Source organism: Chaetura pelagica, unplaced genomic scaffold (assembly GCF_000747805.2).
Source record: "Chaetura pelagica isolate M959 unplaced genomic scaffold, ChaPel_1.0 scaffold72, whole genome shotgun sequence".
Classification (NCBI taxonomy): Eukaryota; Metazoa; Chordata; class Aves; order Apodiformes; family Apodidae; genus Chaetura; species Chaetura pelagica.
In genome coordinates this window covers 1,664,770-1,681,810 of record NW_009952560.1, presented here as the reverse complement: position 1 = coordinate 1,681,810, position 17,041 = coordinate 1,664,770, and the positions used below count along the sequence as shown (strand labels likewise).

The window sequence follows — 17,041 nt, the reverse complement described above, 5'->3', positions numbered from 1 at the left end:
ATCAGGTGGTGGCTTCTCTAAATTGCCCGAGAGAATCGTCCTCTGGAAAATAAGCCGTGATAGAGGCTTTATTTTTTTTTAAAGAGCAACAGGGTGATGCAGGTTAGACATTCTTTCAGCTTCTCGATAATGTTCTTGCTCATATTGGAGCTCTATTTCAGAAGAGGAAAAAAGAGTCAGTGTAACTAACTTGACTTTACCAAAACGAGACTGTTTTCACACGTTGGCTGTACATTTCCACACTTCCCTGTCTCAGCTTTCATCATTATGAGACATCAAATGAAATGCAGGTAGGCAAAGGGTACAAGAGTAAACTGCTGCCAGTTTATATCAGCAAGTTTATGTCTACTGCAGAGAAGCTCAGAATGTTTAACATAATCATGCAGCTCCTGTCTCAGGAAAAACTAATTTTGTCTTTTTTAAAAGTGACAGAAGCCAATGTCTGCCCCTCCATCTGGAGGCATGAGAGTCTAGAACAGTAGTATGAAATGTGGGAGAACAAGACACACTCACAAATGTAGCAGAATTTGAAAATATAAAGCTTATTCTATATAGAGAAAAAAAACCTGGCAAAATGGATCCAGTCATTTTGCAGATTAACATTATAAGCACCAATAGATACTCATCTAAGTAATGTGTTATACTGGCATCTTCACTGTGACTACTCATCTTTAAAAGGTGGAATGTCATGAGGTTAAATTGTAAATACAATTACTATCTTAAGTTGCTGCAAAGACTGTTGTGAGGAAGCTGCTGTCATTAGCCTCTCTATACTCACTCCCCCCATATATGGTGTCTAATTTCAACAGCAGTTGAAACTGTGAAGTTACATCCCATATGCACAGAAATTCTTGAAAGGTCCAATTTGAGCAGAGCTTTACTTGAATCTGCTAAGATAGTGCTGCCTTCATAGGGTGGATGAAAGAGAATTAAACATTTTCAGGAAGTGTACAATTCCCCCATGGATTTCTGTAGCCATGGTAACACATATAGATGGCAGGCCTGATTCCAACCCATGTTTTATTGTTCCAGCAGTAAAGAATTGGATTCTACAAACAGCCATCCTAGTCATTGGAATAAAATATTGGCCTTTTACTTCCCCATGTGAAAAAAATTGCAGGTTATATACTAAACATTCAGTATGAAGTGCCAAGATCAGTCCCATAATAAAACTATGTGGGATGACTCATTTCACCAGCCACAGTGAAGGGGGAATATTCAATTTTTGGACTAACTCAAAATAAAGATAAATGTACTCAACAGAACTTAAGCTTGAAATAAAAAAAAGCACCCCCATCAACTTTTCACATGTTTTATTTAGGTGAACATACACATGGTCCACATACTCAATGAAAATAGTCAGAAAATAATTTAAGAACTTATGTTGAAAGGTATTAGCAGCACCATCAGTATTGGAGTAGCAGAAAATTCATGCCTCTGTAAGGCATACATTTATGCCTGGATAAAAATGCCATCATTAATTATAAGAGGGGATGGAAATGGCTTTCTAGAATGCTTTTGGGAGTCAGAGTTTTAAAACACACTTTTTTTTTGCTAAATACTTTTGACGATTAATGTTACAAAAAATAACACTAAATAAGATACTGCATAGTATTTTAATTAACATAAAGAAGTCGACATTGAGTTGTGTAAAGCAAGACTCAACATCTCTGCTTCCACATACATTTCATTTCTGAGTAGAGAAAAGTCTAAAATTTAAAACCAAAATATAGACCTAGTGTATTCTAAAAGACACACTTTAGGTGGAACGTATAGTACTACGAAAATACATATCTTCCATTCTGTTTAATAATTTACTTTAGTTAAAAAGTTGTGAAATTCTCATCACAAGAAGCGTATACAAATTCATGACTTTAGTAAATTAACAAAAAGGATTACTTTTTTTTAAACAAGGTTTAGCCCCGCTGTAACAATTATACAAGGAAGAAAAGAGACTACATTTATATGAAGGAATACAAATTTACACACATTTTACAGTGACTTATACCCTACACATCTACAAAATTCACAGTTATAATACAAGCAAGTACAAGGCTGGGATAAAGCTGTTCGATACCAAAAGTTTCTACTTTAAAAAAAAAAAAAAGATGAAACAGGAAGAGTTTCAAACTTCTGCACCAACTTGAAAATGTTAACCAGACCAAAAAACACTTCCACACACAAAAGGCCCTTTCAGCAAACGCAGACTGCTTTCCTGGGGGGGTGGAAGAGGGGATTGCTGAGCTTCTTCTGGCCGCGCAGGCTGCGGCGCATGGCCAGCTTGCCGGGGTTCCTGCGCTGCGGGGTGGTGGACATCCCTTCTGGTTGGACACCAAGGCTTCGACTCAGGCCACGTCTGTGCTTCTTCATAGCTGGGCCAGAGTTGGATTCTTCCAATGTCCTTTTAAAGTTCGCTGTGGGTGTCCTCTCTGCATCTTGGGCTTTTGTTTGGCCATTAGGGGACACCTTGCAGCCTTTTTGGTCCATGCCTGAATTTGCAGAGTTGGAAGGGGAGAGACTGACTGACAAACCATTGCTGTAGGATTCCTGTATCCTCAAAGCCAGCGCTTTGCTGCTCTTCTCTTCCTGTGGGCCTGAATCTTTCAGGGTGGCTCCTGATGAAGGTAAATTGCTTTTGGCAATCTCGCTTGGCAGCTCTAAGTATTTTTCTGAGATCATGTTGCTGTGCATGAGGGGAGGAAAAGGCTCAGAAGCATTCAGTCGTGGCCATGGATCATCTTCTAAAAGCTGAGGGAAAAGAAAAAACCCCAAACATTTAGGCATAAGTATAATTATTTCACACACATTATACTTAAGAGAGTAGAGACTGTGTGACAGAATATCTCAAAACCTTAAGAGACAGAAAAATTCTTCTCCAAAACAGAGTTATCTTTTCTCCATATTGACAAGCAGAACATATTCAGACTGGCTCTGAACTTGATACTTTGTGCACACCAGCTTCACAAAAGGACTTATTTCAATCACATCTGCAACTGTCTCATAGCAGCAGACAGGTAATCTTTCCTTTCAGAGGCTGCTCAGCCTGCCTTCCTTTTTGCTGCTATAAAGCACTGAGGAACCTGCATTCTCTGCTATGTAGGAAGCTGTGTAAAAAGCAGCACCTGCAGTCTCTGTCCTCTGATTTTCAACAGCATTTTTCAATATGCAGACACAACTTCCCTACGCACACTTCTAGGGCCCTCCTGAAGATTTTCTACACCAGGTAGCCAAACACTATTAGGGTAAAGAGCTGAAAAAGTCTTCTGACCTTTGTTACATTTAGAAGTCTTAGTTACTGCATAACCAGATTATCAGGGAGATGGACATACTCTTCACCCTAGGTATCCTGGTTGCACATAGAAAGGTGGAGCACTGGACAAAGCTATTCTCAAAATAGTCACTGTTTGCTCTGTAAAATATATTATTGCCTCATTTTATGCTGTAACCTATAAGTAAGACAACTCCATTCCTCACAGCACATCTACCCATGCTCTCAGAAACACAGTCATTCTGTACGTTGAAGTGAGGTCGCTGACCGTGACGTCCCAAGAGCCAGGGACATTCTAAACTACCTCTACCTTCAGCTACTTGACTTCTGCAGCCTTTGTTAAGTGTTTTTTCCTCATTCTCAGTTTTACGAACAGGAAAATGGGAACAATACTCATTTTCAGTAACCACAGGGGGATTATGAAAATGAGTATTTATGCAGTGCCCTGAAGATATGAATTATGACCTTATTAAAGATTTAATTGTGAAGAAATCCCTAGTTACAGAGTAAGTCCTTCAAAAGTGTATTTCAAGGCCACGTTACTCCCTGTGCCATCAATGTAAGGCTGATGACAAGGACTGTTTTAAGAAAATAACCTATTCAAAACTCAAATGCACACACAGGTTAACATGTTACATGAATAAATAAATGCTTTTTAAGTCACAACCCAAACCAACTTCAGTTCAACTTCAATAAGAGATCCATAACTGCTCAGCACTTTTGAAAAAATACTAAGGCTTAATAAAATGCACTCTGAAAGAGAAAATAATCAGAATAGTTTCTAACATCTAGACTTGGTTGTCCACTTTGCTCTGCTCCCCTGTTGCTCCCCATGTGTAGATTATTTAGATAATATTCTTTTACTACGCATAGCAAGACAAGAGGAAAGACCTTTATGGATGGTATTTTAGAGGTTATTCTCCTACTCAGTTCTTGCAGAACCCCTAAGAAAGCTAGATGACACGCACAGAGCAGCTCTGGCAATGTTACTAAATCTGCTCCATTTAATTTTTCAAATAGTGTGTCTAGCCACAACTTTCATGTCTTTATTGTGCAAGACACTTTACACTGTGGCTCCTATTGCCAAAGTCTATTTGCTTGGTATAATAGTTGAGAGCAGATAAGGCTTTGGGAAATCAAATGAAGTCAGAGGATGGGCTGCTAAAGAGAGATGCAACAAGAAAAATAAACCATGAATCACCAATTTCATTTCTCAGCAATCTAATCCATCAAATTTTATCACTGGCCTCAGGAATATTTGGATTAATTTGGTATTAATTGTGGCCAGAAGGATATGCAATTAAGAAACAATTCTGTTTAACTGAGAAACTTTTATTTGGTCTCCATTTCCAAACTAATTCTTTTTGAAGGCAACAGCTGTTAAAAGTCAAGGCAATCCATGCTTCTCTCCATTCTCTGAAGATGGATCCTCTCCATTGTCACCTCCTCTTTTCACTGACATGTCCACTCAAGATTTTGCTAGATTCTAAGCTCTTTTCATGTATTTTGCTACACTGGATGGATGGGAAGGAAACAGAAAGGTTGAGTTTGCCATTTTATTAGTAGCTTGTTTCTACCAACAGAATGTGAAGGACTCCTTTCCTCATTTTTGCTTTCTTTTAACTTTGCCCAAAGGACAGTTATCCAAAGATACTGCACAACATCAAAGGGCAGTTACTTAAATCAGGAGCAGCTGGTAATTACTGAAACAAACATCCACTCATAATTACACTCCAGTTATTAAAGGGAAACAAAACAACCTTCTGAACAGCTCTGCTTTATGTTCCTGGTTAAAACTTCCAGCCTGAAGAAAGACCTTCTATTACATCTTTTCCTTTAACAAGGAACATTAAATCAACCAGAGGAAGATAATGAGATGTCCCAACACAGAAATAAAACATTCTTTACAAAGTGTTTGAAGACATTAACCCATGGGTTACACCTTAAGAAAAGAAACCCCACAGCCCAACCAAATCACACCAAGACTAGGAACACATCCACAAGCAGTCTGCAATTCCTCAGCTGTCCAAGTACATGGCAAGACAGGAAAACAAACTGTTGCCCAACTTTATTCTCTATGGGGATATGTTGAGTTTTTTCTTTTTTTCAACCTCTGATCCCTACAGCCTGGCTCCTCCCTGTCAACAGCCCATTTCTGACTTTGTGTGGGATCTTGGACAACACTTACAAAACTATGCAAAGTTGTAGAAACTGTAGGCATAAAATCAGAGTAATAATTTCATCTACATTAAAGAGGGAACAGAAATCAACAACTAATAATAAATGATCAGGATTGTAAGAATTACAAAAACATTGTATCTCTAAATTCACCAATTCTGAGAAGTTTATTACTCTGCCTTTGGTGTTCCAAATGCTTTTAAGCAACTTGTTAAAAGTTGTTTGCTTCTCCAAAGCTTTGTGCATGGAGGTCTTAGAGACATAGCCAGTTAATTGCTGTCAAGTTACTGTCCTATAACTGAAATGTTATCTAGCCATGCATACGGCCTAGTCCTCTGCAATGAAAAAAAACCCACAATAAAAAAAAACAAAGCAACATTAAATAGCTGTTTAAGTTGACAGACCAATAGTTTCTAAAAATAGTACTTCAGTCACTGGAAAAGGTCTGACTGATTTTACACTTCCCTGTTCCCCAATCCTACACATCTCAGTAAGCTGCACGAAAAGAAATGACTACTAGGGGAAGAAAAGGGATATTTAGTGGGCTCCACACTCAAAAGTGCAACATTTAAAACTGAAAAAATAAGGTTACCTTGACAGGAGGGGTACAGCAGCGGGAGGGCGTCATAACATTCACATCAGGGCTGCTGTAGCAGGGACTCTCTGCCAAGTTGAGATAAAATTCTTCTTCATTTTCCAAGTTGCTTTTGCTGTCCTGCAGCGGTGAGATGCAGATGACAATGACACTGGTGTTATCAGCACGAAGCATTCGCTGCCTCCACCGGCCCAGCGCCCTGTTCACCAGCATCTTGGCACAGGAATGTCTGTGCTCTCCCTGTGCGTGAGGGGAAAGGGACAGAGAAAGCCATCAGGCCCAGTTTATAGATGGGAGACAGACAGTTTATCTGGCACAGCCTGAGATACATATTCCTATTTATCATCTGCTAAAGTAGCCTGATTCAGAAACACAAGAGGAAATATTAACTGCACTGTATCTTTCTTCATAATGAAATGTAACCCTAAAATCAGTTTGCAGTAGAGTCCATGTAGATATATAGGTGCTTTAAACCATAAAACTGAGGCAATGACCTGCATATATAGCCTGATTGTAACACATCCTACAATCTTCCCCAAAAGTCTCAGGAGGGCTACAGACTATTTCCTATCTGATGCTCACATGCTCCACTACATAAATTCACAACTGTTTTGTAAAATAAACTAGAGATTAATTTAATTCAGACTTTGAACAAGCCATGTAAAAACTAATAAACAATGTCTACATTGTAATATACATTTTAACATGAAATAAATTTCATTTCCAGGCAATATGTTGTAAAACATCCTTAGAGATGGAACATGTTCTCTTCTTTATTACTCACAGATCCCATCCCACTAGTCCTATTTCCCCAAAATGACAACTAAATAATTTAAACCATGTTAACATACATGGTGTTTGCAAGCACAGTATCAGCCACATCGTAACAACTTACATGTTATTACAGAACTATGAATAAGCCTAAAGTCCAATGCCATTGCCAGGTACTTTTCATGCATGCCAGACTAAGCAATATTTAGAAGAAACAAGTACTAAATTTCCACAATTACTTATAGCCACTGCTCTCACCATGAAGCACTTTTTCTCCTCATGATCCTGGCACATGGAGATAGCATCTTGAGGTGGAATCATGTTCCACAGTCCATCACTGCCAAGGATAATGTATTTGTGCTTCTGGGGATCAATTGTGTGAACACTAGTGTCAGGTTCAGGGGACACAACAAATTCACCACTGTAGAAGTCGTAGCTCCAAAGATCACCTAGTGAAGAAGAAAATGTTTAATTGTTCCATTACACATGAAAATATGAATCTTGGAAACCCTAGGAAAATGTTTCCAGAAAACAATTGTCACCAGTCTCAAGCCTATAACACAAAGTGATTTCAGCACAATTGTTGTTCTGCTTCTGACACTTCCATCATTTTTCTTAAGATGTAGTTATTTAAATAAAAACACATTCAAACCAAGCTATGTTTACAGGTCTTCTACTCTCTTTAAAACTAACATATTCAGAAAGGGAAAATAGAACAAAAAACTAACCCCAAACTAAAAACTCCACCTTTCCACACTCCAGGTGCTGAAGTACCTTTTTTATAAAAAGAAAAAACAACCAACAGCCAAGTAAGATGCTCCACAGCCACCCAAGCAATACAGGAAGACACAGGTCTTGGTATGTCCACATTTGTACGTGCAGGTGCCCCAGAGAAAGAATAAAGTAAGAAGGCAAAGGAGGAGAGACTAAAGCCCTTCCTCTATTAGTTTCTCCTTCCCATTCCTCCTCTTCCCACAGCACCAGCATCCCTTCCAGAGACACACGGTGCTGTGTTATAACATCTTCCCAGCTGAACACCATGTGCCAAAGCGTGGAGTTGGAAAGACGCCACAGGAGCACAAGTAATGTTCCCGTGTTCCAGCAGGAAAGCAGAAAATGAGAGCTATAGCCTCTCCCTTGGATGGCCTCATGCAGTGAACCTTTCTATTTTTAAATCTTTCTTGCTGTGCAAATGAGTTTGGGGTCACCTCAACAGTAACAATGGCCTGAACCAAGTCTGAATAACACATCTGAACCAAAACATCTATTGATTTCGAGTGCTTCCTGCAAACCACACTCAAATAAAAAACACTCCATCATAAAAATGCATTTCCATTTCCATTTATTTCACTTTCATTTATCAGGTATACTTAAAAAAAAATAAAAGCTTTTTCTAAGTTTGAACCTTTCAATCAAGAATGGTATTACATTGTGCTAACACCTCTTCCCTTCTTTTTTTCCAGTGTTCATCCACAGCTCCCTGTAGTGATAAGCAATAATAGTAACATTATTATTTGCAGGCACTGGCTAGATTTTTCTGTGCAGAACACATGACTTAAAAAGTAGAAATTAATTAAAATGTCAGAGTTGAAAAGCATACAGAAGCTTAAGAACTCCAGCTGAAGAGTAAGGTTTTGTCATGGTTTTGTTTTTTGCTGGCTTCAGAAAATATGCTCATAGCCTTCTTCTGCATCCATCACCACCCTTTTAAAGATAATAAATGAGCTTTCTGCCTTCCTGCTTCCTTCCATTAGCTTTGCCTTAAGCTATCAACCCGTTGAAAAGACTCTCTCAGAATGAGGAAAGGGAATACTTCAACTCAATTACTCCACCATAGCAAGCATGGATGGTCCATCCTCATTAAAGCACCAATTCACCTTCACTGCAGCAGCAGCAAACATACACACACTTCTAATAAGTGCTAATTAAAAGCCAAGCCTGCTGTGTAGCGGTGCGCTCTCCATCCCAGACTCACAACAAAGCAAGCCAGCTGGCAACAAGATCAAAATAAATACTGTAACAGAAGAGCTGAGCTCCCACACAGCGATTATTGTATATGAATTGCCACAAAAAGTCTCCAGTCTCCATGCACTGTGAATTCTTCACATCATGCCTGTCATGGACTCAGCAGGTAAATCAAACAAGGGCTTGGGACCTTAAAACAACTGGATCTTGGAAGCAAGAGTAGCATCCATCTCCAACACCCATAATATTTTTATGTTTTTATTAGCTAGTTTGTTCATACTCATTTAGAAGAAATTACAAATGTTATTAGCTGAATCATTTTTTAATTAAAAATACTGTGCTGTATGATAAAAATAACCTGATGCTATTTAATTTTGATTCATCTACATACATGTCATCATGCCCATCTGCTGCTCTTCCTGAGAAAACAGCTGAGTAACAATCATACCCAGAGAGGAAGGCGGCTCCTCAGGGGGATCATCAGGAATATCACACTGGTTATAAAGGGGACTTCAAAGATTATAAATATGCTGAAAGGCACAGAGAGACTCCAGAACGCACATGATAAATCCACACCTCACAAACCACAGGGCAAATCCCTGACCAGAACCAACCTTTGTAGTTGCCACTGAAAGCCTTCCAGAATGTGTCTCTCCTCCAGAATGAGCTGCTCTTCTGAAGGCCATGGAGGAATCATACACTGCCCTGCAGGCCTGACACACAAATCAGGAGCTGGCCTGACATGTTCTGCATTATAACAGCTGCCAGACTACCTGGTAATAGTCAAAAGCTTTGACCAAATTCAGGTGCAAATCTACAGCTAAGCCTCATCTCTACAGTACTATCATTGTTCTTAATGGGGGCAGAGGCAGAAAGAGAAAATTTCATATCACAAGAGCATTTTTCTCCTGAAAGCAAGTGGCAAATAGGAGCTGGACTAGTTCAAGGACTCACAGATTCAAAGACTAAGTTTATTAAACATGCATTTTTTGGCAAAATGCATTCTTTCAAATAATGTCCTGTGGCATCACCTCTGTCAAAGCAGCATTCGAAGCTTGCTGTAAATGTACAGTAAGAACTGAACCTCTGAGTATTAAGTTTAACTGTACTCATCATCTGGTCAAGCTCAACACTTTCTAGGAGATACACAACAAATTATTTACAATGTTATATGATGGAACAGCATGAAAACACAACCAGGTATTAACTGACCAGCTCAAGATAAGTCTGGAGCTACTTAAAGCTAAATGGAGCTCTAGATGTGACAAATGGAAAAAAAAAGCTTTTGTTCTTTGACCAAAGAAGAAATCCACAAATAGAGGCATACAGAAAATCCAGATTCTTCCTTCCTCAACCTAGAAGGAAACAGCCAGTACTTGCAATTGCCCTAAAGAAAAATATTGCCTTCAGTGTTAATCTTTTGTCAGTCTACTCCCATAAAACTCAGACAAATCAAGCAGGCAAGTGATCCTGGGGAGAACAGTACAGCATAGAGTACTTCACTTACAAAATAACTCACAGATCCTTCAAGACCACATCAGCAAAGGCCAACCCAGGTCAGCAGGGTTAGGTACTATTTTTTAATTTATTTTTTTTTCCCTAAAGGGCAGAGCACTACAGATGAAGCCAATGCTTTTTAGAGCTGCTGCATAGATAGAATACTAATGTCAGCTGTGTATCTTTCTCTGGCCAGCTGGAGACCACAACATCCACAGCAGCTGAGGAATACATGACAAACTTAGGAAGAGTCACTTTACATGGTACCCTCTGTTAAAATTCTGGGAAGGAAAAAGGGAGAGGAAAGTAAGCCAGAAAGGAACTTACACTTCTCCCTAGACATTTCAAACTGCTCCAAAATCTTCCATTCTGTCCCAGAGCAAGCAGACAGACAGGTGACCCTTTAGCAGACAAGGAAGCCAAGATAGCAAGGTGATGTGATATGTCAGAAGCTAATATTACAGAACTGGAATGCCAAGCTCTCAGACTTCACTCTGTGAGCCATACTATTTTTGTTGTGAATTAAAAACCAGACATTTACAAAACTTAATCATGTTCCCTAAAAACTTACACACCAGGAATATTTCTTTTGAGGCTTACATATTCCCTTTCCAAACAAAAACAGGGTACTAATGTTGTTCCTTTCATATCTTCCAGAAAAATCATACCTGTTTCTTAGTCATGACTTGAACCAACACCATATACAGAGGTCTACACAAAATTACATTCCATCTCATAAAGGGAAAAATAAATGTTTGAAATTATACACTAAAGGAGAAGGAAACTAATTTAGCTACATATACGAATATATCAAAACATGTAGTCTAGCTTATCTGCTTACCATTACCTTTTAAAATTCAATGAAAAAAAAATACTAGAACTCAGCTGCTGCCAGGAAAGTACTTGAAGTTGCAAACAAAAACACCAATCATAGAAGTAGACTGGATTGGATTAAGCCCAAAGCCTTCTTATAGCAAAAGTATGTCCAAAAGTCATAAACCAAGTCTTTCATTTATGTTTCTGGAACATGCTGTTTTGAATACAAAAATATCTTTTGGTTTTAATAGAGGGGGAAAAGTTTACTTTTTTAAGTCAGTCCAAAACAAAAACCCACTTTGATTAATCCCAGATCTTTTTAAATCCAAGTTTTATCTTAAACGTCTGTTAGTATAAAGAGAGGACTTGGAGAACTTCCTTTCTTCACTGCCCATGTGCCAGTGCTGCTAGGAAGTGAGACAAATCTCAGCAAGGATACAGACAGTAACCACTCAAAGCCATTCAAGCTTGGCTGGGGTAGAAAACGCTTTCACCAGAACTCATGGCATCTTGGTCCTACAGCCACAAGAGGGCATCTTCACAGCAGCACAGAGGTAAGAGCAACGCGATGTCCCCTTCATGCAACCAGGAACGATTAGAGACAGTTCAGGCTGAGGGATGGGGACAAAACCGAAGGAAACAATAAGCAGGAAAAGTTACACAGAAGCGCTTGAGCCTTTCAAACCTTCACTACTCTTTCAGAAGCTGCTTTTATGTACTATTTCAGTCTAACCTGTTAAAAGAATGCCACCCTCAACACTGCACAGAAAAGGAAAGCACAAGCAAGAGAACAGTATTTCAACAGCAAACTAAACTAAGTATCTAAAATTTAAAATGACTGGTGAATTAAAAGCTGCTCATAAGGCAGTCTTCATCACAACTGCTCATCTCTGCTTGTCTGTTGGCAAAATCATAGGCAAGAGAGAAGAAAAGGTGTCTGCTCAGGGCTACACCATGAGAATATACATTGCATGAGAAAAGCCTTTAAGAGCTGGTCTACAAAGGTAGAGGCGAAGAGCTAAAATGGCATGCAGAGAGCTACTCCATTTCTGGCCTCAAGTTAAATCCTTGAAATTAACACTAAGGTGGAATTTCAAGCTTCAAAAGATAACCCTAACAGCATTTGCTTAGCTGAAGATAAGCAGTGAAAGCTGGGGATCTGAGCTTAAACAGCAACTTAAGAAAACTGCAATGAGTGTAAGTTACACTTAACCTACAAAGCTCAGCAATTAATCACATCTTTTGTCTACTTGTTTCTACATTGTTCTTGTTTCATGTTATACCATAAGATATTCAAAGCTCAGACTGTAGCTTTTCTATACTTCCCCTACTTTGTACCATCTTTGAAAGTTTCACCCATGGCCAGATTTTACTTCAAAAACTTTCCAAAGATCAAAAACTCTTCATTCCATTTTTCCCCAATGGGTTCAACACATGGGAACAGAATACACATCTTGTACATTTATAGCCCTCTGCTTATCATCCCAGAAACAGGTCTAAGTTAATGGATTTAGAAGATGCTTACAGCTGACATGTAACCTTCCTGCTAGCATTTCTGGCTGTTTTGTTACACACACAGAACAGGTTTATTTCCCCTCTCAGCATGCTTTCCCCAAGACATGCACATGTGAACATGCTCACCAGCGTCTAACTCTGCCTTCCCAAGTGCCACATGGAGTTAATGTCTCCATAGAGAAATAGTAATACATGATGCCTTGGCACACACAGACTTTGGGACACACAAATTACATGATGGCTTGTTGGCCCTAAGCATCCCATTACACTCTAATGAAACAAAATGCTCTTCTGATCAGAACAGGTAGCAAGTCATGAGGTGAACAATTCTGAGACTGCACAGGATTCATAAGTATTTATCAGAAGGCAAATTGGCATAAAGATGTTTTCATTGCCCAGAAAAGGTTAGCAGAAGTAGCTATGCTTAAAATGCAGAATACTCTGACACAGTTAAAGAAAATTCATTACAAGACTTAAAACCTGTATACAGTAAAATAAGCATACAGATATTTTAAGATAAAATGAAACCTAAGTATTTCTGACTTGTTACGGGGCTATAAATAAATCAAGCATTACTTAAATGCACTCACAACTGTTGTGAGGAGCAGTGGTAATAAAAGGTGCATACCACAAATGCTTCTTTTAGGGCAGAAAAACACTGTCGACAATCAGAACAGCAAAGTGAATGTCAACAGAATTAATCTAGCCAGAAGAACTTCTATTGCACTAGCATCCTTTCTGCTGTCCAAATATTTGACCAATGCAATGCTTTTCCACAGTGTTTTACTCCTGCAATTTCTAAAACCTCTGCTGTACTCCTCACAATGAGTGCTAGACTGAATGATGGATGAGACTACACTAGCATATTTTAAGATGCTGTAAGAGAAAAGACAACTTTTTTTAAAAACACACTTCTAAATTTGAGGGGACTTAATCAGATATCTTCCCACTTTAAAGACAGTAAAGGCAGAGTATTGAGAAATTCTTGCTCTCTTACTCAAAACTCTTTTCCAGTCTGGGATCTGTACAGGATTTCTATCAAGAATAACAACAGATATTGGCCTTAGCAAAGAGAATCACTGTGCTAGATCTTAGTGGGATTGACTGGAGCTTTGGTAACCAATATATGTCAACATTGACAGTTATTACTCCTCTTGGAGAGGCTCCAACTCTACAGTGCTGTGCCAACCAGGGTAGCAATCTGGGAGGCAGCCAAGAGGTCGAGGAGGCTTCAATAGCACGAATGCAAATGGCTTTAGTCGTGGTAGGTCTTTTGTAAGCAGTGTAAGGGCATGCTGGCCTCAGAAAGAAGTTAAATCCTGTTTCCAAACTGTGAGCGTCTGTGCACCATCTGGGTCCTACAGAGCAAAGCAGCTGTGTTCCTTTTTCCTGGAGTTTTGTCATACCTTCTCAGAAGGGGATGTGAAGACATTAGGAAGGCTCCTTAAGCAGGCAAACACCAACAGTCACACTGTAAACCTGTTTCTCCATGATTTGAGAAGGCCAAAGCCCTCTTTTAAGCCTTAAAGTCTACTAACTTTTGAAAGCAAGAATCATTTAAAAGATAGTATGCTCATTTCTTGAACCTGAAACTATCCAGTAAATCTCTTCACCCACATAATGGGAAAGAACGTAATTGGGGGGATGCATCATTCCGTGAATTCCCATCACACAAAACCCAGCCAAACCCTTTTGTTCAACTTGCTGAGAAGAAACTGATCAGAAGTTATCAAGCTCTTGAGAGAAACAACAAACTTGCAAGAAATGCAAGATTCACCAAGATGAAGCACAAGCTTTTTGTAATCTATGATGAACATGTACCTTTCTGCAGAAAAGGGGAAAAGAGGGTACACTGCTCAGAGGATGGAGATCTGGTTGCTAGGCATCTATTAACCCTGAAGGATTTTGTCAAACTCGAGCCAATTTTAATAACCATAAAATAAGCATCTATCTTGCCTTAAATGGACACAAAATAAAGACTTGTGAGATACAGAGAAAAAGGTCTACGAAATTAGACATTTTTTATTAAAAGATCACCATACAGCCACCTTGCCACCTGGGAGTCCTTCCTTGATATACAGCTATCTTTTACAATGTTAATTATCACTGCAATATTATTCTTAACACCACACAAATCCATGTGGAACAGATACCCCTGCCTTTGAAATAAGACACAGCAATGCCATGCAACTATCAAGACAACCACAGACCCAGGAACAGACTGTCCCCATGACACACTGCCAGCTCATCCAGGAACACTGACAACACTACCATGTAACTGTCAAGCTTGCCAAGAAGAAATTAAGTCACAGGGCAGTTTTCACAGGTAAAAATATGATACCACATTTCCATAAAACAGAACCTATAACTGGGTATATCTGAATAGAGGATTCGTCACTAGAGCAAAGAGAGGAAAACACTTAAGACTGCTGATTGAGAGGTAGCTGCAGTTATGAAGTAATTCCCAAAAACCATTCATACCAGTTTTGCTAAGTATTGTGATATGCCTTTTTGTCCTCTGAATAAAGTGTTCCTCAAAGACAGTTTCCCATTACAAATACTCTTGTAAAAGCAAGCTACAGAAAAAACAGACCTGACTTTCATCCCTTTGTTCATTCTATGCTGCCTTGAAAGAACAGATTTACCACAAATGGAAGACCAAAGTAATTTGCGTGTTATCACAGAATCCCAGATGATCTAGTTCCAACCCCCCTGCACGGGCAGGCACAGCTCCCACTAGACCACTGGTTGCTCGAAGCCCCATCCAACCTGAACACTTGATAACTTACTCTTTCATCTACTCAAAAATCACAGTCCTATTATTTCAGTGAAGACAAACATGCTCTCCATCTTGTGCTTTGTACATTTTCATTTGCAACAGAAATGAAGTACTATCCTTGTAAGATCAACACTGAAAATCTTGCATATGTCAGAGGGTGAGTCCTTCACTCAAGGGCATCTTTTACAGCTTTATTTTTTAAATGAAATCCATATTGTATTACAAAAACTTTTTAAAGGCCCAACATTTCAGAATGCCTTGTAATCAAAGCAAGCAAGTAAATCCCCCTAAACTATACGTTTTGGCAAACACATGGGGGTCTAATTCAGTTCTGGTGGCCTGTATGCAGTGGTGTCTCACTTTCCTAACATGAACATGACTTACCAAGTGCTCGAGCAACTGCCAGGAAGGGAATCTGGTCGATGACAGTGCTGCGGCGCACAGGACCATTGTGAGTCAGACGAGGTCTCTTCCAAACAACACGATTCACCCCAGACTTGTTGATGACACTAAAACCATCAGAAGGAGGCAGGGGTTAAAAAAGAATGGAAACCAAAGCAACGTTTTTCAGATAGATACGCAAATATGTAGTCAATAATGACAAAACAAATATTTCAAAACACATGGTATCACTTAGTTTTATTCCGTATTAAGCCAAAGGGAAAAGTGAGAGATGAAGGGCAGAAGAAAAGAAAAAGCAGAAGAATTAAGACCTGGAAGAAATTCTGGCTGGCTGCAACAACCAGATGTAAAAATATCTTTTTAATCTGCCAAAGAAAAAGCAGAACTTAAATTGCTTTCCTCAGATGAGGACCATCAACATCAACTCACTTGGGTGCAAAGATCATGTAGTTTTCTCCATCTGCCAAAGTTTGGCAGCGAAGAGCAGCACAGTGCAGCTGAAAAAACAAAAGAGAAAGGAGCAGCCTCCTGTAGGGATTTCCTTAATGGTGCACCAACATGAGGCCAAAATGAAAGAGGAATTGTTCATAGTTGCTATCTGCTAAAAGCAGAAGACAGGAAGAAGCAGCTCTGCATTTGAATGTTAACACCTGCTCTAAGGCACTGAGCACTGGGGCAAAAGAAGCTACAGAGCAAGAAAATGAGTCAGCTGTTACAGGCAGGGAAGAAGAGAGTATGAGCCATCAAGAAAGAGAAGGAAATGGAACAAGAAACTAGAAAAGCTTTGTCCCAACCAAGTTAAGAACTACATGCTTAAAAGCTAGCTTTTATCCAAGGAACAGCCATTGGTAATTAGAAACTAAGGGGCTCTGGAACAGCCTCAAGATTCCTCATACTGAAGCTATTCAAGACACTTCCTGAGACTTCAAAGGCCTTAACAATAAGGGCATGTTTAGCTCCATCCCCTTGCATGCACAGCACCCGAAAATTCACAAAGACCACATCCTAAAAAAATCAATCTCACCATTCGTACAACTAATGGCTACACAAAGCCAACTTCAGTCATTATCTAAAAGACCTCATTCCATACCCAGAGACTGTTACTAGGAAAATATAATTTCTAACGGAAGATTAAATTATGCTCTCTCATTAACTTTTTCCAATTCTCTCATAATAATAACGGATGCACAGTTCCACCTCACAACTGCCTGCAACAGCTAGCCTGGGAAAAACAGAAGGAGCAAGACTAAAAAAT

At 39.2% G+C, this 17,041-nt stretch overlaps 1 protein-coding gene across 1 annotated transcript in view; it reads right to left on the bottom strand.

Moving 5' to 3' along the window:
• Positions 1-1,296: 1,296 nt before the first annotated feature.
• The window catches only part of PPM1D (protein phosphatase, Mg2+/Mn2+ dependent, 1D), a 17,097-nt gene continuing 1,352 nt past the window's right edge, over positions 1,297-17,041 (bottom strand). The window contains exons 2-5 of the mRNA XM_010009053.1: positions 15,769-15,893; positions 7,071-7,261; positions 6,039-6,281; positions 1,297-2,748 (exon numbers count right to left, since the gene is read on the bottom strand). Of these exons, the coding sequence (XP_010007355.1) occupies positions 2,194-2,748; positions 6,039-6,281; positions 7,071-7,261; positions 15,769-15,893 (1,114 nt within the window). The 3' untranslated portion in view covers positions 1,297-2,193. The remainder of the gene's footprint in view (positions 2,749-6,038; positions 6,282-7,070; positions 7,262-15,768; positions 15,894-17,041) is intronic.